The sequence below is a fragment of the Myripristis murdjan genome, chromosome 9, assembly GCF_902150065.1.
Source record: "Myripristis murdjan chromosome 9, fMyrMur1.1, whole genome shotgun sequence".
NCBI classification, from domain to species: Eukaryota; Metazoa; Chordata; class Actinopteri; order Holocentriformes; family Holocentridae; genus Myripristis; species Myripristis murdjan.
Genome location: NC_043988.1, coordinates 34743606 through 34768641, shown reverse-complemented (window position 1 = coordinate 34768641; position 25036 = coordinate 34743606). Strand labels below are relative to the sequence as shown.

The following is a 25036-nucleotide window of genomic DNA, read 5'->3' as shown; positions in this document are numbered from 1 at the left end:
GATCTGACAGCTACGGCAAGAGCGTCGGGAGAGAGACATTTCCGGTTGCAGTAGCTGCCGCACAATTCGCCTTTGCTTAAACTCCCTAATATCTGGGGGGCAGGAGCTGCTACAGGAGCGCCCTCTGGCTCGGCCCTCTCACCTGCCGTGTCTCCACTGAGAGGGCCGAGCAGGAGGAAGGTTCCTGTAAAGTTACCGGGCGGTTGCGCGACCATGACCGGGGCATCAAAATGTGTTGTTAAAAAAGCCTGTTGTTAGCGTTAGCTAACGTCCGCTAAAACTAACGTTAGCGTCCCTAAAAATGCCGACTAAAAGTGTGTTGTTAGCGTTAGCTAACGTTAGCTAGCACGTTAGCGTTAGCTTGGTAGTGTTGGCCGTGTTGCTAGGGACGCCCAGCGCCCGGCTGTTTGCTTTCTGTTGACACCACATCGCACCGAGAGTAAATCCAGTCAGCACCAAGTAAACCCCAAGCCGCTGCCCCAGCCAGGAGTTTTCAGGGCTGCTCAGAGTCCCTGCCCCGAGGCAGGGCCGTTTTTAGCCCCTGTCAAAGTTCAGGAACTCTCTCCTTCGGGGTAGTTCCTGCGGTGGAGACACGCGACAACGGCACCGGCCCCATAAAATTACTCCGAGAGTGCCGGAGTGTTTGTTCCTGCGGGGGGGCGCGCGGAGCAGTGCAGAGAGCTCCAGGTCAGCAGCGCAGCAGAGCAAGGATCACAGCGCAAATCTGAACTATATCGATATATGCGATATAGTCTGATTCCATATCACATTTAAAAATATATCGATAAGATTTTTATATCGATATATCGCCCAGCCCTACTGTTAATCTGCTGGTTTCTCTCTGGTTGGAGTAAATCTGCTCTCTCTGCTCATGTTTGTCCCACGTGGGGGGAACATCAGGGGACAGGACGAGTTTCCAGGAGGGACAGAAACACAGCCGCTCTGTGGCTGACAGTGTTGGACCTGAACTCGTTCATATTTTGGGCGAACGTGAACTGAACCAACTGTATTTCCATGAACGTGATCGTGAACGCGTTCATTCTGGTGCTAGTGAACAAAGTTATACTCTCACAGTATAACTTCGATACTGAAAAGAGAGGACTGGACATGGGATCAAAAACGGGGGATTACACATGCGCGGTGTAAACTGAGCTGCAGCTCTGGAGGTGACGAATGAAGTGCAGAACAGATTTTACTGCGCATGTGTATCATCACCATGTTTGACCCCGTGTCCAATCCTCTCTCTGCAGTATCCATGGCAACAGACACACAAACACATACGTCATCAAACGGAGCATGGACGAAAGCAGCACCAGCACTAGCTCGGACCGCTCACACTGCAAAAACTCAAAATCTTACCAAGAATATTTGTCTTATTTCAAGTCAAAAATGTCTTATTACTAGTCAAAATATCTCATTACACTTAAAATAAGACATGATCACCTCAGAAGTAACTTGTTTTTAGACAATTGTCTCTTGTTTCAAGTGAAAATTTGCTTTTTTCACTGGCAAATTTGTTTCTTGTTTCTAGCTAATTTTCACTTATTTCAAGTGAATTTTCACTTTTTCCACTGGCAAATTTTGCCAATGAAACAAGCAAATTGGCTAAAAACAATTTACTTCTGAGGTGATCATGTCTTATTTTAAGTGTAATGAGATATTTTGACCAGAAATAAGACATTTTTGACTTGAAATAAGACAAATAATCTTGGTAAGATTTTGCGTTTTTGCAGTGCAGAATCTACTACGGGTTAGGATTATTTGAAAGAATTTCATGGAAAAGTCAGCACTGACCCAGACGGTAAAAAGCTCACATTTGTCTGTAAACTTTGCCCGCCTGGTTTGAAGAAGAAAGTCCCGACATTGACAACGTCAAGCCCTGGTTGGATAAGGATTCTAAACTGGATATGAAGATGAATCTGACACATCGTCTCAGTGTTAAAACTGATCAAATAACCGCTGTCTGTGGTTCTCTATGGGCTGTGGCAATCATTTGGACAAATAATAGCTCACAGCAACGTAATGAAAAAAAAAGAACTATGAACTAGTTCATTTTTGGAACCATGAACTTAGTTCAAAATTTTGAATTTATGAACTATGAGCTGAACTAGTTCATGTAGAAAGTGAACTTTCCCAACACTGGTGGCTGATAACTTTTTTACTGTAAAGATTAAATCTGTAAAGGATCATTGAAGACCTCTGTGGCTGAAAGACTGGAGTCGATCAAACCAGAATCCACCGAACCATCGAGCAAATCAAAAAGCTGCTGGAGAAGTCTGAAGGCTTCCTGTTACAACAATAAAAGTCCAAACAGCAGCAGCCAGGTTTGATTTTTACAGCCTGATGGACGACCTGATGGGGGCGCCACCGCTGTCAAACCAGCCGGATATCACAGCAAAGTGTGTCACAGACCTGCAGAACGGCAGGGAGTGACACACACAGTCACCAAGTCTGGCCAAACAGTCACTCACACAACGACTGGCTGTTTTTATATAGTCAATACAAGTTTAGTAACGTTTAATTACTTCAATTTGAGAAGATAAATACAGAGTTTTATTCAGATATACTGATATTTGGGCATATCAATTGTTAACTTGTTGCCTCAGGTAGGAAAAACAGACTTGGTGTTGAGGTTCACCTGTTTGTTTGTCGTCAGTCTGCAGGTGAAGCTAAAGCTGCACACGTCCTCAGCAGTCAGTGACCCTGTGGAGTTACAGAACGGGCTCATCTCGGCGTCGACACGACCCAAACCCAAACCAAACGCCCAGAGCTGCATGCAGCGTCTGGGAGAGGACGTTATTGGAGATGCAGCGTTTTTCAATCACGCTCCCAAACTCTGGAACACCTTCCCCAAAGACATGAGAGAGACAGTCTCTCCTGAAAAAACACATCTTTTTAACCAAGCCTTTTTATAGTATGACTTTTACCCAATATCATATGCTCCAACATGTTAATCCATTTTAAGGCATTTGTAATCTTATTCATGTCTGATTTTTTTTTTTAACTTTACATTTTTAGCTGCGTTTCCTATGTTTTAATGTAACACACTACCTCTTATTTTTCTCGTTTATCTCCTTTTATTCCTCCTGTTGATGTTCTCAATTATTTATTTGTTTATCTCTCAATGTGTATGTATGTGTATATATATATATATATGTATACATATCTTATTTTTATTCTTTTTATGTGAAGCACTTTGAGCTGCATTCTGTATGAAAAGTGCTATATAAATAAAGTTTATTATTATTATTATTATTATTATTATAGGCACAGTTATCAGTTGTAGACAAATGGGAGGAAAACAGCGGCAAGTCGAGGTTAAAGCTTTTAAAAACACACAGATCGAGCACGGCAAAACCACGACAACTCTGAACAAAAAAAAAGTCCAGAACAGGAATGAGTTTCTGATCCTGGAGACTGACGTGACTGAAATCCCGTCCTTATCAGCTCAGCACTTTGCTCACTGTGTTCATGTTGGCGACGCTTCAGGACGCGTCTCGTGCTCAGAGCTGTCCCCTTGTGATGTGAGTTCAAACCAGGAGGAATCATGGGAAACCAGTCTGCAGCTGCACTTCATTACTGCAGATCTGTGCTTCATATGATCCACAGAACAGCAGGTGAGCCGCACCGGATTCTTCAACCTGATTTGCCTTTTTTTGTTTTTTTTTTTTTCATTTTAAGTCCGAAAGACCCAGCAGCCATGACCCAGCAGACCACAGAGCCGCATGTGTGTGTGTGTGTGTGTGTGTGTGTGTGTGTGTGTGTGTGTGTGCAGAGGACGCAGGCGTGTTGGCGTGGAGGGCAGCGAGCGGGCGGACGTGAGGTGACTCCTGAAGAGACGAGTTCTCAGGTCGGGACAGAAGCTACAGTCTTTCGTTTTATTTTTTTAGGATTGTTATTTCTCTGCTTCCTCTTGCTGTGTGTGTGCGTGTGTGTGTGTGTGTGTGTGTGTGTGTGTGTTTTCAGTGCTGCTGAATGGAGGCAGAGGGAAGCCTGGCGGTGCAGAGTGTGTGGGCGTTACAGTTTTTACCGCTGAGCTATTTCAGAGCCGCCTGATGGACTCAAGCTCGCCTCGATCTGCCGCCGCCGGCTCTGCCAGCTCTCGGCCGGCCGGCGGCGGCACGGACACCGACAGCTTCACCGCCGCCGCTCGCTCCGTCCACCTGTCCTCTGAGATCCGCCCGGCCTCGTCCAGGTGGAAGGTAAACGGACTGCAGGTTGTTTAGGACGACGGGACACTGGAATAAAAACCTGTGACCCTCCGTCTGAATGAAATGTGACCCCCGTCATGTGACTGGCAAAAAAATGATGGACCCTCCCCTACTAATGTTCTGCTTTTTGCACAGTCAGCGTATAATCGATAAAATACTTTTGTTCTTTTTAGGGATGTACAATCCTGGATTTGCTGATATGCCGATATTTTCCAACTCTTCTGTCCGATGGCCAACATGAGCTCCCCTGAAGACGTGATTTAAGATTTTTGGTCTCTTGGTCTGTTTTTCTTCTGTATAAAATTCGAAGACGGCTGCCTTTCTTAAATTTCAGGCCTTGACGTGAATAAACACAATTTTTTTTTTGTGCTCATAGAAATAACCACCACTCTGCATGTAGACCTCCTGCAGTAAAAGTCACAATTTTAATGCGACAAACTGCTTAGACCTACATAAGCCTAGATTCAATTTTTTTAATATATTTTTTGACGCAATTTAATCATTATAGAAAGAAATTCCCCCTAAAACTTTAAATAAATAAGTAGATAAATAAATTAGTTTTAAAAAAAAAAAATAAATAAATAAAATAAAAGAGAGCTCCCTGAAAGTCACCCACCTCATGTCAGATCGAGTCTCTCTTGTGGTGGAATTAACTTAATAATTATTTTATAATCATGCCTACTCTTATTGTGAAAGCCCACTGGCAGGTGCTTTTCAAAATGTGCACATTCACTGGGCAGAATAAGACAACTACCTCAGCTTAGGTGATGCATTTTTATATAACATTTTCTTTTAAACAAAACCCAAACGTTTCATTTTCAGGCCGATTTCGTCCGATACCGATGGCGTGCTGATATTATGGTGCATCGCTGGTTCTTTTTCTTCATCCTCAGCTTGGTGAAGAAAAATGCTCGATTGCCGCTGTCCTGTTGTTGACTTTAATCAATAATTTCTCGGTAGATTAGAACAGAAACGCGCAAAATAAGAAGCAAACGACTCAAAGGCAAAGTTCAAATCGAGCCGTCCACACGATTCCTCCGTTCGCTCTCGTCTTTTTTCTTCGGTTAAGTTTTAACACGGCCGTCTTCAGTCACCTGATGCGACTGTTATCACGCCGTTAGGAGCAGACGATAATGGCCATCTGAGCCACTAGAGGGCGCAGCTGGGACCTGCTAACCCAAACGCCACATCAGGTTTTGCATCCGCACTCAACAAACGAAACCGTCACAGAGCCAGGTTATTTTTTAATAACGTCAACATGACCCGAGTCCACACACGGACATTTTAGGAAACTTTCTGATTTATTGTTTTAAAATCAATCAACTTGTAGCTGACCAATCACAGAGAGAAGCTGCATGTTGGCTCATGAAAATAACACAGAATGTAGAATCACGTCAAACAGAAAAACAATCTCTATTTCATGTCAGCCTTTTGTTTTTCTGACAGCAGGTTTGAACTTTATTTCTGATATCATTAACCATAAAAACTACTTATTTTTTCTTATTACCCAGAGTTCGTAGTAACTGGATAACTAAAGAAATTCAATGAAGAATTATTTAATAATAATTACATTTTTTTTCTCTTTTCCCTCCAACATTTTTGTGTAGCTGTTTTGTTGTTGTGTTTTTTTTGTTCATTTTGTATGACGTCATGTCAGTTGTTGCTCGTTCTGCATGCTGCTACGCCGGTGGACACGCCCACTGTCCAGACCGGCCAATCACAAAGCTCGACACATCGGGCAGGAAACGAGAGACGACACGGCGGGTCGTACCAAACGGTGCGGCGAGGAGGGGAGTAATAATAAATAAATAAACACTTATTTTAAATTTGATCAATTCAAAAGTGCGCGACCCCTCCCTCGGACTCAAATTAAAAAAGCAGAACCCTCCCATGTTCTGTACCCCTCCCGTACGTTCTCCAGAGGTCCCAAACGATAAGAAACCATCACATCAGCGGTCGATTTATGACGCCCGTATTGGCGTTTTCGTCGACGGGCCCTGAACCTGAACCCGCTCTAATGAGACGCTTCCCGACCCCACTGCACACAAGCACGCATGCATATTTTATCTATATGCTTGTTTGTTTACTTATATATTGATTTATTTATGTATTTATTCCCCCGGAGGTTTTTTTTTTCCCTCTCCCCCCTCAGTCTGACAGATGTTTCCGAGGCTTTTCCCCCATCCGGCGCAACATGAACTCCCAGGGAAACTGCAGGGATCTTTGCAGGCTGTTAGCATGAACACGGGCAAATTTAAAGATTTTACATCCAATTATAGATTATTGGCATCAGTCTGACAATATAAATATCATCATCCACCTTCAGAAAACAACATTAATCCAACTCTACGTCCTTTTCTCCATAAATAAAGGTGATGCCAGTTCTCGTTTTGATTTTGAGTAAGAAACCATGGATAAAGGTTTAATTATGATAATACTGATATTAATGATAAAACAAGACCTTCAGTTTCCTCATTATTCTGTAGTTGGACTGCATTGGATCCCGCTGATGGATTAAAGTATTGTCATCTGAGATTATGTGGAGAAAATCAAAAATCTTCATTGACTTTGAAGGTGTTTGGTTCAAGGATTTAAAAAGCCTGTTCTTATGGTAAGACGTGACTTTGATGGTCTGACTAAAAATCTGGATTATCAGGCTGCAGATTCCCATCTCAGGGTTTCCTTCAGGTGCTATTTTTTATTTATCTTTTAAAAAATGATGTGTTCTTAAGGACAACTTTTTTTCCAAGTAACTTCTGAGTTTCTATTTTACATTTTCTTGAAATATTCTGAAGCCGTATTATTATCAGTGTCCTCAAATCTACATGTTGGAGGTGTAAAAATGGCTTTTATATCACAAACCGGCTGGGAAACTCTGGGTGGGCAAAGTGAAATTCAAACGCTCTTGACCCTGAACCAAGATTATTACAGTTCACTATCACAAATCAATCAGGAAATAAAATTTAAAAAAAACTGGGCTTTACAAAAAAACTGAAACAATATTGTGTGCTGACAAAACTAACTCAAGTAAAATAAAAATTTACAGAAAATATTTTGAGTTTTAGTTTTTGTCATTTTGGTCAAATTCATTTTGAGACTGAGACGTTGGATTGGAATTCCTAATCTGACAAACAGCCGCCAGATTAGAATAAAACAACTACGTCACACTCAGCAAGAACAACTCAACTCCAACTCAACATTTTCAACCAAGAAAAACTGAGAGCAGCAAACCCACTCTGGAGACTGAACTGAAACTAAACTGAGCTGAATGCAAAAATTAAAAACGTAATAAAAAGTTTAAGAATTAAAGAAAACGAAAAACTCAAAACCGTAACACCTCTGTCCTGAAGCTGCAGTCGCTCAGGTCAGTGAAGCTCCTGCTGTCAAAAATCCATGTTAACAAAAGATTTATCCTACAAATTAAAATAATCCCACTAATTTCCAACGCAGATCAGCTTGTTTCCAGAATTTTCTTGAATCAACTGTCATTTTCTTGATCCTACACACAGAAAAGTAAAAGGTGCTAAACGGAACCAAAAATGGTTCTTCAGAGTGATGCCACAGAAGAACCATTTTTGCTTCCACAAAGAACCTTTTGGCAACCTTTAGACCAGGCGTTAAAAATGTCAGCTGTGTAATCTGCACATTAATCCACCATGAAAAGAACTGTTAGCTGCAGTCCCAATTTCATGCTGCCGCCACCAAGTAACCAGAGAGCATTTTGAAGAACCATCTAAGAACCAGTTTTATAATCTGGGAAAATTTTGCCAGACTATGCCACAGGGACTACAGGAAATGTGATCGTATTTCTTGTTTCCATTATTTTTCTGATCCTCGTGGCTGCATTCTGCCTCGTCTCAACACATTTATTCCTGTTCTCAGGGGGGGGGAAATCCTGAAACCAGTGGGATTATCGCATCCCACTGTCAGATTTTTTCACCTTGTTTGAAGAAAAACAAGAGTTAAAGCCTGAAGACGAGCAGATTTTGCTGCCCAGGTGCTGAAGGTCCTCTGACTCACTTCAGGTCTGGGGTTTGAGCGGGGTGTGTGTGTGTGTGTGTGTGTGTGTCCGTCAACATGCAGAACACACTGCACCTCCACCTGCTAACTAAAAGGGGATTTTAATTTTTTTTTTTCTCTGGGAAGCGAGCGGCTCCGAGACGCCGAGCATCAAAGCCGGCACATCCCAGCTGGAACGATCTAAATCTGTAGCCGAGAACGTTTCCGCGCCGAGACTATTTTGAGTCTGTACAACAAACGGAGGTGCCGCAGCGTTCAAAACGCCTCGTAAACTCAGCGCGCTGCAGCTCCTGCGAGGCGCTCTTCAAGAAAACAGAGGAATGTTGAAAATAGCAGCCGAGCCGTACGAGGTTTCGCTGCAGGAAGTGGAGCAGGAGGAGCGTCGACTTCGACAGAGACGCCCGTCTGCACTCAAACGACACACTCAAACATTAGCCTGCACGGCGGGGACGCTAATTCTTGCATCGTAATTTTCAGGCTGCATAAAACAAACATGCACTGTAAAAAAAAGAGCTAAAGCAACAAAACTGTCAAACAGCAACAGTCAAAGAAAATAAAATCCAAACTAGTATATTACAGAAGTAAATACATTAAATTACCCCAAACCAAGAAAGATTACATCGCTTTAATTTTCACTGTCATAATATATAGAAAGACACACTTTTACTGTGAAAGTAAACATTTTGGGGGGGAAAATGAATGGGAAAATACCATAATTTCAAAAGCATGTAACTACACTAAAACTAACAGTGTTATTCTGTTTAAATTAGCCTAAATTTTGCTCATTTACAATAGAAAACCTTTCACCATTCAGCAAAAACATACCTAATCCTTCAGTATATACCATAAACAGGTTTATATTGTAACAGCAGCTCTTGGCCGTTCTCAAAACATCGTACCGTGATGTAGTTTACACTGTCACTGCATTTTTTACAGTGAAGTTCTGGCAACCCATGCTGCCAACCAGAGTGAGGAGACCCACCCCGAACCCGAACCCGACCTGGACCGCCCCGCTGGGTTCAGGTCGGCTTCATTCACATCGGCGTTGTTTCACTGAAAGATGATGGACCTGCTGTCTGTTCTGGGCAGGTTCATGTGTACAGTGCTGGAGTTTACGTGATGACCCTGAAGGCAACACGAAGGCTATTCCAGGTGGTAAATGTCACCTGGAGATGGAGGATGAGCAACATCCGGGGCGCGGGCCGGGTTCGGACACGAAAACATGCAGCCTGATCCGCACTCTACTGCCTGTGTTTTACTGTAAATTTCACTTGTTACATTTTTTTTTACAGTTTGGTTTCTCAGATGATTAGCAGCGTCTCTGTAATTTCACTCATAACGGGATTATGACCCACATTTGACCTTTATCATGACATTGCAGGTGATGTGATTGGGATATTACACCGTATTGAGATTTCAATCATATTCACTTTTCACACTGCAAAAAAAAAATCTCCATGTCACCAAGGCCTTCAGCCTCACCTTCAGCATACCAGTGAGCAGCGGGATGAGATAATCCCACTGGTTTCCAAAGCAGTTTCACTTGTTTCAGAAATGTAAAAAGTACAAATGTGTTGGAACGAGGCAGCGTGAGGCAGATCAGCCACCAGGATCAAGAAAACGACTCTTGACAAGTTGATTAGCATCAGAAACATGTGGGATTATCTCAGATTATCTCATCCCACTGGCAGATTTTTTGACCTTGTTTGAATTAAAACAAGATTTGAACGTCGAATACCAGACTAAATATTGAAATGGAGTTACGCTGGAGATTTTTTGCTGTCCAGACTGACAAGACCTTGCTTATTTTGCTACAAAAAAAAAAAAATTAAAAATTAAAAAAAATCAAGCCAGAGAGAGCAAACCGTTTCCCTCAAAGGTTTATCAAAAAGTTAAGTCTTATGTCCTCATCACTGGAGGTCAGAAGAGGGTTTTCAGTGGATTCTGTGTTTTTGTCCAGCAGTGAAGCAGCAGCTGCTCTCAAAACAACATCCAGACCCTGAAGATGACCGAGATTAAAAAAAATAAAGGATGGAGCCGTATAATTAATCTGAGGGCCTCCCTGTTGTGTGCCGCTCTGGCTGACAGTCCCAGCTGAGAGCTACAACCTGACAGTGAGTCTGCAGGTCACACGGCTCAATCCCTGCTCAAACCCTCAACACTGTCAGATTATCAGGATTAGCACCAACGCTGAGCAAAAACATGGGAGGCCATGAGCAAGGCATTACATTAGTAATAATAATAATAATAATAATAATAATAATAATAATAAATTATAATAACCTGGAAATTAGCTGAAGACAAAGGGAAGAAAAGAAGACGAAAATTATTTATGAGGCTAATTTTCAGGTCATTTACTAGCTTTTACTTTCCCCAAGATTTTTTTTATTTTAGTTATTGTTTTATTATTATCATTATTATTATTATTATTATTATTATTATTATTGGTAGTTTAATTTCAGGACATTTCCTTGTTTGTTTTTGATTTTTGCTTTTTTTTTTTTTTTTTAAAGTTCATTTACTTACACACTGACTGATAGATAAATAAATCGTTGCTGATCAGACGTCTGATCAGGGGCCTGTACCACGAAGCTGGATTTGGGCTTAGCGAGGTAATCCTTGGTTTTCTGTATATTTAATTCAGGAGCAATCATGATCTGTTTCTTTAAAATGATATGACAGTGCTTTATTATTTCATTTCATTTATAACACCAAAATACATCTGGATGGAGATTCAAGCCAACAGAGATATTCTGTTGGCAATAATGTGCAGTCTGGTACAGAGGGGCTGCACATGGTTGCACATGGCATCACTTGTCATAGTGTTGTCATAGCATCACCTGCTGTGCAGGAACACCTGTAGCTCTGTAGCTGCACAGGACAGCAATCCCTCAGCACAAGCTGAAAATAGACACATAACATATGTGTCTATTTTCAGCTTGTATCAATATATGTAACAATATATACAGTTTAACAATTTTAAAGCAAGTTTTAAAATTAGTGTTTTTTAAACTTTTTCCTTCACTGACACCAATTAAACCACAGAACCGGAATCCCTTGCTTTTTTTACTTGATGATGCTGTTGTTGATGCTTGAATAAAACGACTTATGTTGTTAATTGTAAGTTTGGCCAGATCCTGAGTGAGCATGTGAAGAACGTCATGGCTGCTGAGCTGCTGCCAGGGCGTTCTATGTACGATACGAGTAACCGGACATAGACCTGCTGGTCAGGCTGGAATGCAGAAGGAGTTGCGGCATATAGCCCATATAGCCTAGCCTCTATAGTCCAAAAAATGAATCCTAAACAACAGAATGACAGTGAAACCTCCCTGTTAAACGTCTGTAAAAACGCCATTTTGTGCTTTTTTTTAATTAAAGGAGATCATTTTTGTGAATCTGAGTCTAGATGTGCAGCTGGGTCTTCGGTCTTTCACACGGAGGCTCAACCAGCCTCAGCGCTCAGTGAGCCACTCGGGTTTTTACACCAAAAAAAGAAAAAGAAAAATCATAGGTTTAATGAATTAGTATGTGCTGTGTGTGTGAGATCACACTGCAAAATTTGATGGACTGGAATATGAAGAATTATGAAAAACTATATTTTGGCACATTATTCATGCACACTTGCATGAGTAATGTGCCTGGTGAAGTTAAACATCATTCCTTTCAGTAAAGCCGACTTTTATTATTTAAAAAAAAAAGAAAAAACCTTCTTCCAGCAGGTGATTTTGCCCTCAGGACTCTGACATGAAAAGACATTCTGCTTTGTGTTCATTATGGAAATGTCCAGGTGTCAAACTTGTCAAATCAATTCAAAGCGGCGAGATTAAAACTTCACATTAAAATAATCACTCAGACATATTTTTGTGCCGTAGTGATGTAATTTAGCGGATTAACCCTTTAAAACCTGAGCAAATTCACGTGATTTCTTTCAAAAGCATACAGGGAGAAAGACTATTAGCAAATTAAATTTAAAAAAATTAATTAATTAATTAAAATAACAATATAAAACTGCCAATTAGTAAAAAAAAAAAAAAAACAGAAGGAATTTTTACACAAATTAATTAATTAATTAATTATCTATTTCATTGTTTTCTTGTTTAAAATAAAAGTATACTAATAATTATTACGTTCATGTCAGATCAGTGATGCTGCATCAGATTACTTGTGAAAGGCGTCTGCGCACAAAGAATGCACTTGTAATCAATAATCTATTTATAATCCATTACATTGAGCCTCTAATGTTATAATGGATCTTTTTAGTCTACATGTTGGTAATAAATGTATTTCAACACATATGTGCAATATCCCTGTGTATATATGGAGTATATAGTTATACTTTTTACATGTGCTCATTAAATCTGTATTTATTGTATTATTATATTTTTGAAGGATTAATGCACATATTTCTATATAATGGGCTTTTTTTTAGAAACTCCTAATGCACATAATTTTATATTTATATTTCTTTTTCTATTTCTCATAATTTCACTTATGCTTATAATTTAATTCTTCTCTTGAGAATTTGAGCGACTGCAGCTGACCCAGTTTCCCCTCAGGGATCAATAAAGTATTTTCCGAATCTGATTTCTGAGATGTAAACGCTAATCTCACATGGTCTTCAGAGCATTAGACGCACTGTGTAGTGTTATGAGTATCACGGCCATGCTGTCAGATTGATAATGTGCCAATAATGAGCTCATAATGCACTGATTGACTGATTGGTTCTTGTATTTTTGTGGCCATTACAACATTATCAGATTAGATCATTGTAGAAGAAAATATTCTACCTTCTCTCCCAAACTTGGTAATTAAAAAAAAAAGGTTCAACTCAAGTTTTTCATAAATCAGCATAAAATCAGCATAAATGGAGGGTATTTTACTAAAAACTACAGTATATCCCTTACATCCTGTTAAAGCAGGACAATATAATTAAAATCTGAGTCTCATTCTCATTCCCAGCGCCAGTCGCTCACAGCAAACAGAGATTATCCTTCATCCACACTGTAATGAGCGACACTAAGAGCAAAGCCTCAGTCTTGGTCTTTTTGCGGATAATAAGTGGATTTCTACGCTCTGCATCCGGATATCTGACCTATTTCACAGCGTTACAAATGTATGGATGTTGGCAGATTGTTATTAGCCACCTAAAGTCTTGCAAACTGAACGTGCTGTATCAAATCATACCACATTTTGGAAAAAAAAATTAATTAAAATGCACTTGCACTGTGTCTCTAATGGGCTTTTAAGGCGTTACGATGAGCAACACTTCACATTAAGTCTCAGTCTGTTGGTGTGATGTATATTTAATAAGTGGATCACAAGCATATGTATGTATTCGCTAGGGGAAATTAAATGTATTATTAATCTGATGTCACTTTGTTATGAGGCTGTTATTTAAGGCAGTCTAACTCTTGGAATAAACCCAGGATCCCTGCTGCCGTGATAAACCGAGGACGTGTTCCTCTGCAGCGTTCAGGTGAGCGTCCTCCTCAGGATCAGCTGCTCGTATGCGACATCATATCCCCATCCCAACTGTCCCTACATAAACTGAGCACCGCCGGCGTCGCCATGGAAACCGAGCCTGTGCAAACGGCGAGGCCCAACGGTAAACGGGGCGATTTGTGTGCGCAGAGCGTTTCAGGGAGGCAGATCCTCCCGGTCGGGACGGTGGGGGGAGGAGGGGGGGATTGGGGGGGGGGTTCAACCACAGTAAACAGGAAATGATGTTTACACACGGAGACACTGGAGAGTCCAGAGTAATAACCGGATATTGACGAGCATGTAAACACGGCGGCTGCATCAGATAATCAGGATCCAGCCTCGGAGAAGATAAACCAATAAAACGCAGAGATGGAGAACTTCCTGCACGTGGCGTTCATTCACCAGGAGCTCGCGGCAAACCCACGCCACTCTCTGGAAAACACTGGTTCTTCAAAACGCTCTGTGGTTCTCCAGAGAACCATCAGCAGCTGAAGAACCTCTTTATTTAGGGGCTGGTTCCTCACACACTTTCTGTGGTTCTTTAAAGTGCTAAAGGTTCTTCATGTTTACTGGAGTTATTTGGTGGCGGCAGCAGCTAACAATTCTTTTCCTTGTGGATTAATGTGCAGATTATTTCCTCAGTGAATGGATTAATGTCTCGCTCTATAAACCATCAGAAAACATGTTTAATAGCTCGTCTGGAACCCAGTGAAGGAACAAGGAACGTGGAGAACCGGACAACATGTTCATGCTGGTTTCCAACCTGCACACAGTCATCTGATTTAAAACGCTCAGAGAGACTTTTATTCTGAAATATTACCAACAAACCATTTTTTAAAAACAGGTTCTTTACTGAACCAGCTGGGTCCACAAAGAACTATCTTTTCTTGGTTCTTTAAAGACCCTCTTGGTAAAAGGTTCTGTCTGGAACCGAAAATGGTTCTTAAGGCATGACTCTGAAGAACCATCTGTGGTTCCAGTTAGCACCTTTATTTGTGTGTGTGCAGAGCAGCTGTGGATGTTCAGAGCTGAACTGTGATTGTCATGCAGATCACAGTCGGCCTCCGCACCACCAGCCTGGATCATATCTGTCAGCTTCTGACTGATAGGAGGGTTTTTTTTAGACGGCTGACACTGTTTTCTTCTGGGTTTTTTTTTTTTCTTTTTTTTAGGGACTTGAAGCTGCCAGGCTGCACACTGATGTTCATCAACTTTAATTCTGACATTTATTTTTTTTTTGGTTCTGAAAAAACACACAGCACTTCCTCTACAGTTGTACTCCTGTCAGAGGAAACAGCACTTGGACTATCACGGGACGCTGAAACCCCGCTGATAACATTTTTAATATTCTGAGGAGGTCGCTGACGGGACGATATCTAAGCAATATCACAGGAGAGTGAGTGCTGTTACAGCGCGGATCAGCGCAGGAAACAAGGCCGAGTGCTGAAGATAATCACAGCGCCATTCATCAAGGAACAGCAGTAAGACACAGCAGATTATGATTTTCTCATTTAATCCATAGTTCAAGCTCCGCAAACTCACATTGAACATGAACATCAACATGAACAGTTTCCTGACTGCCAGCCAGCTCGTCTGCAGGTTTCCACACAGCAGTATCTGCTCATGCTACTTTTTGGTTGTTGTCTTAATTGTCTGTAAGGTAGTTTGCTTCCTGACCCTCAGCTTTGCCATAATCGTAGCCATAACCAAACCAAACTACGGCCTGGGAGGCGGCGCTTACAGTCAAACAGCGGGGGGTGAAAAATGCATAAAGTGGTTCTCCAGGCCCCCGTCCTCCCGCTTGCTGGCTTCTCTGACCGACATCCACGATTTAACTTGTGAGTTAAATCAAGTCATAAAGCTATTCTTAGAAACGTGTCCATCTTTGCGCTGTTTGTCACGACATTGATCCCAGCTCTTGATGTAATTAACGGTTCTCATTGAACACTGGGAAAGCAGAGTGACACATGACAGTAAAACACCAGAGTGCTGTTAGACTGTATATCAGCACACCTCCTGTCCAATCAAATTCACCCTTTACTAAGTCCCGCCCCCCTGGATTATCATGTCAATCTGTGGTGTTTTCAGCGATATCAGTGAGAGATATTCCACAGAAAATAGCAGCAAATTTCTGGAATAATACTTGTGAAATATCAAAGAGACGTAGACAGAAAGGACGACAACATGTATTTGTGAATTACACAATATAATTTGCGGGCGGTGCTTTGAGAATGACAAGGAAATTAAAATGTCTGTTTTTGACAGTTCATGTCCAGGACAAACATAACAGCGACAACAGTGTTTTTATAGAGAAGACAAAGTCAATATATTGTTTTATTTTAAGCTGATGTTCACATGGCTTTCATGTGTTCTAGCCCATTGCAAACCCCCCCCAAGCATTATCGCGCATGCCAGGACATTACTCCGACGTTATGGTTTTGATCCATGGACTGTATCTCATAAAGACGCAACAGGAAAGCCCTGGGACAAATGCGTTCGCTGTGTAAATGTGGTTGAGTTTAGGCACGGGGTTCCTCACGTTACAGTTAGCTAAACCAGCGGATGTGTTTCGTGGCAGGCAGGCAAATCTCAACATAACATTTGGTCTATTGTTTTTAATAATGAACCACAATGTTCTCATTGGCAAATCCAACCTTTTCGGCTGGAGGTTTTCGGCCCCCATCGTGTTTCCGTCTTTAAACGGTCGGGATACTCAGGAGTTGCCCGCCTGTTCACAAAATGCTAAAAGATATTAAATGTTAGAGCGTGTCTGCCTGGCAACCAGTATTCTCAGCCTCAAATTGCACACGACTACCTAGAGTTAAAACATGAATAACCTACAATTAATATTCAACTGTCTTTGTTGGCTAACAGCTGCGTGCTAAGCTAGTGAGCGTTTGTTAGCATCTAACCTTGGAGTTTTGTTGGTCTTGGATGACGTCGCTCCTTCACGCCCGACATCTCTCCTCTACTTGCGTTTTTGGCTTCAGAAATGGGAAATACACGACAGCCACTTCTAAACTTTTGAGAATATCTGCTGTTGGACTTGCAGGTAGCATCGCTCACCTGTGCCTGGTTACGGTTGCTAACGTACGATTGGGAGGGAGGGGCTTAGCGAGGGGTCGGCTGCAGTTGTGTAAATAAAAGCAGCAAAGCCCCCCGAGGTAAAAATCCCATATCAAGTTTAATTATCAGCACAAACAAACGACTGCGCTGAAATATTTCAACTTCATCGCAAAGAAGGTCAAGACTGTGTGCAGAACAACTTTAAGATGGAAGTGGACTACAAGTCCCAGAATGCACTGCTTCAACACACAGCCAATCAGAGAGCGTCAGGTTCTGCTGAGTCGACCTCATACAGAGATTTGTCCCTGAATACAGAACAGTACTGAACATATGAATATAACACACCCTGCGGCTTTAGCTGTGCAACTTCACCATGGCAAGCTAATGGTTGCTGAGGCTCATGGGTAGTGTAGTTTTTAGTGCCAATTGATTGGCGTAGTTTCTCGGAAATGAAGCTGAAGCGACGTAACCCGTTCACCTGTCAGAGCCTATTGTTGTTGTTCACGTTTTACTGTTTTTATGTCCTTCTTTTCATGTCCTCCTTCTTACTGTCTCTGTATCTTAATTTGTTTTATTTCCATCTTTTATATCACTGACATTTGTTTTTTGCAACTCACTGCTTGGTTTTATCATGCAGTATTTACACTCGTCTGTTTGTATTTTATGGCAAACTTTGAGCTGCAGCAGTCTGTGTGTGTGTGTGTGTGTGTGTGTGTGTGTGTGTGTGTGTGTGTGTGTGTGTGTGTGTGTGTGTGTGTGTGTGTCTGTGTGTGTGTGTGAAAGCTGCTGCAGAAATGAAGTCAGTGATTCTGTGTTGGGTGATATTCTGTTTTTTTTTTTTTTTGTAAAAGAGAAATTCCAAGTGAGGAAACCCGACGGGGAAGAGTCTTCACATCTCTCCATCGGCCTGACAGTAACGTCTCTGCTTCAGACGGTTCAGCTTCCTCCACGTCGGGACATATTGTACTTGTACATGATGTTCCCGGGTCATTACAGCTCACTTAACGAGGTGCAGCACCCTGAGTTTAATACTGTCCTTACTTCACCGGTGAAAAATATTAAAAACACAGTCAGCATGAACTTTCTGGCTGTTCAGGTTTGGACATTTAAATCCACAATCCCAAATCCTTCAGCCTCAGTTTGCATCTGTTTAAACCGAACTGTCTTTTGTGTCCTGTGTCCTTTAATTATTTTAATTAGCTGTATTTATACACTTGTTTTAACTGATCGTTCTTTACCTTCTATCCTGAATCACTTTTCTCATTTTTTATGTCATTTTAGTCGACATCATTGCACATGAGGGACAGCTCTGAATGATATTCAAGTTCAAGTACAGATAATTTATAAGCAAGTGCCAACGGACCGAATTCACAAGACACACACACACACACACACACAAGTTGCAAGGTTTATCTTTTAAAAACGTAGGAAATCTGACAAATTGTCGTTTCATTGCTTCCTGACTGATCAGCGACTGAGAAAACAGTGAATAATAAAAATCCAGAGGGACATCGGCTCATATTTCAGAGTAAAACATGTTTATCACCTGTTAGCTACCGTTAGACAGCAGCTAACGTTAGCATTCAGCTACTATCTAGCTAACGTTACCGTTTGATAGGGTTACATGATATGATAGGAAAAGTGAAAATTAATTATGAAATATCAGTGAACTCCATGGACTCGTGTCTTTTTCAGGCAACCAGTTAAAGTCTGGAAGTTAAACCTGCTGGCTGTGCTCAAGCTAGCAGAGTAACTTTAGCAGAGTAACATTAGCAGAGTAATGTTAGCAGAGTAACATTAGCAGAGTAACGTTAGCAGAGTAACGTTAGCAGAGTAACGTTAGCAGCGTGACGTTAGCAGAGTAACGTTAGCAGTGTAACGTTAGCAGAGTGACGTTAGCAGAGTAACGTCAGCAGAGTAACGTCAGCAGAGTGACGTTAGCAGAGTGACATTAGCAGAGTGACGTTAGCAGAGTAACGTCAGCAGTGCAACGTCAGCAGAGTAACTTTAGCAGAGTGATGTCAGCAGTGTAACGTCAGCAGAGTGACATTAGCAGAGTAACGTCAGCAGAGTAACGTTAGCAGAGTGACGTTAGCAGAGTGACATTAGCAGTGCAACGTCAGCAGAGTAACGTCAGCAGAGTGACGTCAGCAGAGTGACGTCAGCAGAGTGACATTAGCAGTGCAACGTCAGCAGAGTGACGTCAGCAGAGTGACGTCAGCAGAGTGACATTAGCAGAGTGACGTCAGCAGAGTGACGTCAGCAGAGTGACATTAGCAGTGCAACGTCAGCAGAGTAACGTCAGCAGAGTGACGTCAGCAGAGTGACGTCAGCAGAGTAACGTCAGCAGTGTGACATTAGCAGAGTAACGTCAGCAGAGTGACATTAGCAGAGTAACGTCAGCAGAGTAACGTCAGCAGAGTAACGTCAGCAGAGTGACATTAGCAGAGTAACTTTAGCAGAGTGACGTCAGCAGAGCGACGTCAGCAGAGCAACGTCAGCAGTGTAACGTTAGCTGTCCTGCTGTGTTTTAATGTTCTGCAGAACTCGGGAACGTTCTGTCATGTTCTGCTCACTGGAACACAGAGTTTAGCAAGTGGTCTTTATAAAATGTGTCTGAGATATTTATTCATGTCTCATAATAATAATTTACATCTTACCAATCATATCACGAAACGCTATGGAACAATAATATTAGCTAAGGAGTGGCTAAATGCTAACGTTAGCTGTCGCCTAACGGTTGCTAATCTGTTGTTTTACCCTGAAATAAGACCGTTTGTCCCTCTATATTTTCACTCTCCATTGTTTTCCCAGTTGTTCATCAGTCAGGAAGCATTGAAATTATAACGTTTTGTCAGATTTTCTATCTTTATAAAAGACACACAACCTGCGACGGAGCAGCACAACATGATTAGAGAATCTGAGCTTCCTGCCCGGAGCAGAAAAAGCCTCTGAAACAGAAACTAGACCATCATGGGACACTAAAACTCTCCGTCGAAGCCAAACTGATGTCGTTCTTTCTAAATCTCTGCAGGACCTTAACAGGACGATATCTGAAACTGCAGAAAAGGCCAGTACCAGCGCCACATATCGACCCGAGGCTAATGCCCGTCAGTGTTTCCCTGTTGTTTTAACGTCTGTTTGGTACGTCTGCTCTGATCATTCAGCTCACATCACTTTGTTTTGTCTCATCACGCTCGACTAGCAGTGCCTACACAATGTCCCTGCAGCACTGTGTTTGTGAAAAATGTCCAAACTTTAGTTAAACATTAAAAACAAAACATTTGGGGTCAGTTTTGGACATTTTCCATGAAGCCAGTGTTGCACCTTGTGAACCTCCAGAGCGATTTCATTCAAATGACTGGAGCATTTCTGCACCTGGCTCTTCTTCCCCACCATCCTTCACTTCCAACAACTAAACAAAGCAAACAGAAGCAGGTGCAGGTCAGCCTCCACCTGCCAGCAGCTCGGCTCGGGTCGCGTCCACACTGACCCGAGGAACATTTGTAGAAACTGACACAGTGATTTCCTAAGTGTTTTACAAAAGCTTGGCGTCTGGCTGAGAGGAGCAGGTCGTCTCAGCAAATCAAGATTCACAAAAATGCCTAAATCATGAGATAAATAACAAATTGTGAATAAACCGTGGATGATCTGAAGCTCTAGATCACAGGACGAATCTTACGTCACACAGCACCAGACTGAAAAATTTCAGATTTACACCTCTTGCAGAGCTTTTTCAGAGAGGCTCAATCTTCCAGGTGGAAATCATTAACTGTGGACAGAAGGCCGAAATGTTAAAAATGAGCTAAATTTACCCAGCTGGACACAAGTAGCAAAAAACATGGTTTAAGAACATTATCTATCAGTGAGTCAAGACAATGATAAAAGAAAAACTTGGAGGCTCAACTGTCACATGACGTGTTTACTCCATGTTTTTTTTTTGTCTTCTGCTTTTAAAAGGCTCTCACTTAAATTGACGTTGGCGACTTTGGCTGAAATAATGTCTTTCAGAGGCTGAGGAGGGATCGATTTTAAAGTGGGTGAGGAGTGAAGATACAGGTATTTATGAAACTAGCTGAGCTAAAAATCACTCCGAACATGGGTTCAATTTTAGGCAAGGGATTTCCAGCGGGGTCCCTTGACCTCTGACCTCCAGGTGTGTGAATGAAAATGGGTTCTCTCCCCTTTGCAGACACGCCCACCTTCTGCTAATCCCATGCAGTTTGGGCCCCAAAGCCTGCAGTCCACATGTGTTCTTGTGGCCTGTTGTAAAATGGTGTGTGTGTGCAGACTGGGGCCTAAACAGTCTTGGAGCTGCATCAGTTGGCTTTGACTGGAAAGCTGAGACTCTTGTGGATTCAATGAGCCACATTTGATTCATGTGTGATGATGTTGGCCCCCATAGCAGCCATGTCACTGCAGGCAGAGACTTTTGTCAAACTGGACGTCGCTGGAGAAAATGACCTCTAGTGACCTCTGGGAGAATCACAGCCTCATCAAACTTTACAGACACAAACTAGAGAGCGAGGCCGTTCAGAGGAGCTCTGCTTCTCCAGCTGGACTGACAGGAAGGGCCAGTTTCTGACACATTTACACAACACAACCCTCAACATCCAATCAACGAAAACTGCAAAATTATTAAAGAAATCTGCAAATGTCAAAAGGTTTTGACACCAAATCAAAGCATGAATTTTTCTGTGGTGTTCCTCAAGGTCTTGGTGTCCTAATGTGATGTTTTGGAAGATTTTAGACCATTGTTATTCATTCTCAAGGAGTCAAAATTGGTTAAATTTTGCACCAAATCTATGTAACAAATGGTATCACCTCAAAAACTGCTGCAACAACTTATGACACATTAATTGAACGTGGGAATGGCTTCATATATTTCCATCATGATGTTATAACCCTTATATATTGTACACTTTCAAAATCTGAACAGGTGCCTAATCACAACACAATGTTTATCACAGATTTATGACTACCAAAACTTGACTTGACTATAATACCTTGAGCTGCATCTCAAATCAATCTACAGGTTCCAAGCTTTCAGATGATGTTTACAGCTTCTGTTTGACATCTGCTGTTGACCTTTTATCTGATTTAAAATCCCTCCCACTGAAAAAAAAAATGGGTTTGGAATGAAAAGGCCATGTCCACACTAAGCCAGCTAACTTTGAAAATGCATCTTATTTCCTTCAGTTAACACTAATGTCCTGACTTAAATCGACCCTCTGCAATTTTTGCATAATGCACCTTTAAAACCACTTTCAAAACACCAATATGGGTCATTCTGGTATGAAGCTGTTCTGATATTTGCCTTTGACCATTTTCCCCTCCAAAGATCCCATGTTTCCCAGCGTCTCCCAGTTTAAGTCGGTTCCTCTCAGGGTAGGCAAACTCGTCTGAAGCGGCATTCAGAGCATCTCAGGACACTAAAACTCTCCACTGACAGGCAGACTAATGACAGGGAAGGCGCCGCAGTCACCAGAGAGCTCGGGGTGACTGCAGCTCAAACGGGGGAATCCTTCAGATCAACAAATAAACAAAGCAGAGGCCCGGCCAGCAGCGTGCACGGCAGCACCGGCTCGCTCGGCTTCCCTGCCTCCGCCAGCCAAACTGCAATCCTGAGACACTACATCTACAAAAAAAAACAAAAAGAAAAAAGAAAAAAGAGGAGAGGAAGGAGGGGGGCAGCCTGTTTCTGCTTCCCTGCACCTGATGATGTTTTTTTGTTTTTTTTTTCCCGTGTGTTTTCTGCCAGTGTGACGGCTCCCGGACGTTTGACGAGGCGACTGGTCGGCGTCCCCCTGCTGTCACGTCCAATCCCTCGTCTCCATCAAACGACTCTTTTTCTGCCACGTCTCTTCCTCCATCCATCCATCCCCTTCTCTCTCTCTCTCTCTCTCTGTCTCTCTCCTATTTCCTCCCTGCTCTCCTCTCTCTGGACGACTTATTTAAATCCAATAACCAGTGGGGGATTTCAGAGGTGGCAACATCCCTGTTATTCTGTCAAATTACTGGAGAACCTCTGCATCTATATCTATCCATCTGTTCTGTTTTTCCTTTTTGGTTTTTGTCTGGCCCAAATGAAACCTCCAAACAAAGCCTGTGAAAATAGGCAATAAAGACAAGGATTTCCAGGGGAGGTAGGAAGGAAAATACAAGAGGTAAATTCTTATTTCTCCATGCGTCCCACCTGATCCTGCACTTGCCACAGCAGGGACGAGGCGGTCACGTAAATACAAGCTTTGTCCCACGTTTATCCCCTCACGTAATCTCCAGTAAAACAAGGAAGGATTGGGATTTAATGATTTGGTGCTTGGCAAGGAGAACAAGCCCCCCCCACCACCACCACACACACACACACACGCACGCACACACACACACCTTCCCCCTGTTTAAATCACAGCTCTGTACATCAGCATGGTAAATATCAGCCGACAGCAGCGGGAACAATGACAGCAGCTGGACCAAACAATGAGAAAATGAAGAAAATATCAGCTTGTGGCATATCAGCGCTTACACACGCTCATCCATCCATTCATGCATCCATCCATGCATCCATTCATTCATTCAGTCATTATCATTCCTGTGTGTGTGTGTGTGTGTGTGTGTGTGTGTGTGCTACAGGATGTGGATGCTTTGTGGCCTGGGCCTTCCTCTTCTTCTTCTTCTTCTTCTTCCTCTTCTTCACACCTGCGTTCTTTGACAGCACTGTGTGCCTTGAATACCAACATTCACCACCATGCCCCCCCTCCTTTTTTTTTTTTTTTTTTTTTTTTAAATGAGCACCCCCCCCCCCCCTTTTTTTTTCCCCCTTTAATCTATATATATATTTCCTAATTGCACATATATGGCAGAAAGCACCGCACCGCCTCGCCAAGCCATTTCATGCACAGATCATCTCCAGCTGTATGTGATGGCTGCTCTCTCTGTGTGTGTGTTTTTAATATATTTTTTTATTATTATTATTTTATTACCGGCCTCCAGACAATAAAAGCCCGTCTAGATGCTCCTACCTTCTCGGCTCCTCTGTGTTTCTTGGCGGCCGGTGTGTCGTCATGCCGCCTGACAACAATAGCGCCGCCGCCGCCGCTTTTTACTCCACAATCCAGCCCGGTTTTATTATTAATACCACAATTACTCCCACTGTTATTGTTGTTATTAACGTTGCTATCCCCCATGATCCTGCAGTCCGGTGCGCAGTGGCCGGGGCCGTCTCGGCAGAGATGCTCGGGCAGGGCGGACGACGGGAGGAAGACGGAGGGAGGAGGAGAGCCATCGCCGGGCTTCTCCTTTCTCGTCCGGACAGGAGGAGCAGCAGGAGGAGCAGGAGCGGCAGGAGGAGCGGCATCCCTCTCCCTCTCCCTCTCCCTGTCTCTCTCTCTGTCTCTCTTCCAGCTCCGGATCACATTTTTCCCCTTCCTCTCCTCCTTGCCTTTGGCGCATGACGCAGAAGCGGAGGCCGTGGCCACATCGGAGACGCTGTTGTTGTTGTTGTTGTTGTTGCCGCCGCCGCTGCCGTCGGTGTCTCTGACCGCTGAAATCATCTCCACAGCTTCTCCTCCGACGCTGCGTCCTTGAGCCTCCCGACGCTGCTGCTGCTGCTGCTGCTGCTGCTGCTGCTTTCCGACCCCGACGCACACCTCGCCGCCGCCGCCGCCGCCTCCGCCGCGCACCGCGAAGGCAGGCGCGGGATCCGCCGCCTCCGGCTCCTCTCTGCCCTCCCGGCCGGCCCGGCTGCGCTTCAGCGCGGATCTCCTCGGCTCCGACCCGACGCCGCCGCCGACAGGTCCCCGGGTCTGGAGCGAGGGCACGGCCGCGTGTCTGTCGGCTCCCGCGGCGCTGGAGGAGGCGGTGGCGGTGGAGGAGGAGGAGGAGGAGGCGGTGTTGTTGCCGTTAGTCGAAGCGGGTGACAGCTCCCTGCAGTCCGTCAGCAGCCCTCCATTCTCCCCTCTCAGGAAACGATTCATCTCCTGCTTCCTTGTCTCCTTTGTCGATCTCCCAGCTTCCACGATCAGCATTCAAGTCATTGTCAGATCGCCAGCCAGCCGCAATGTGCCAGTGTGCACCGATGGCGGCCACATGCAGGTTTATTATAGGCTGCTGGATCAGGCCCGGGTCCCCATCAAACTATAGGCTGGAATGACATCTAAATTAATTCTGACAGAGCCCGTGTGCTGGGTAGGTAGCTTCACTGGGTCCCGTGTCCTCACAGATTAAAATAAATAAATAAACCAGCCGAGAAAAATAAATAA

At 43.0% G+C, this 25036-nt stretch overlaps 1 protein-coding gene across 1 annotated transcript in view; it reads right to left on the bottom strand.

Annotated features, from left to right (window-relative positions):
• Positions 1-24751, bottom strand: part of znf608 (zinc finger protein 608) — a 69500-nt gene extending 44749 nt beyond the window's left edge. Inside the window, exon 1 of the mRNA XM_030059240.1 lies at positions 23798-24751. Within this exon, the coding sequence (XP_029915100.1) occupies positions 23798-24751 (954 nt within the window). The remainder of the gene's footprint in view (positions 1-23797) is intronic.
• Between the last annotated feature and the right edge of the window lie 285 nt (positions 24752-25036).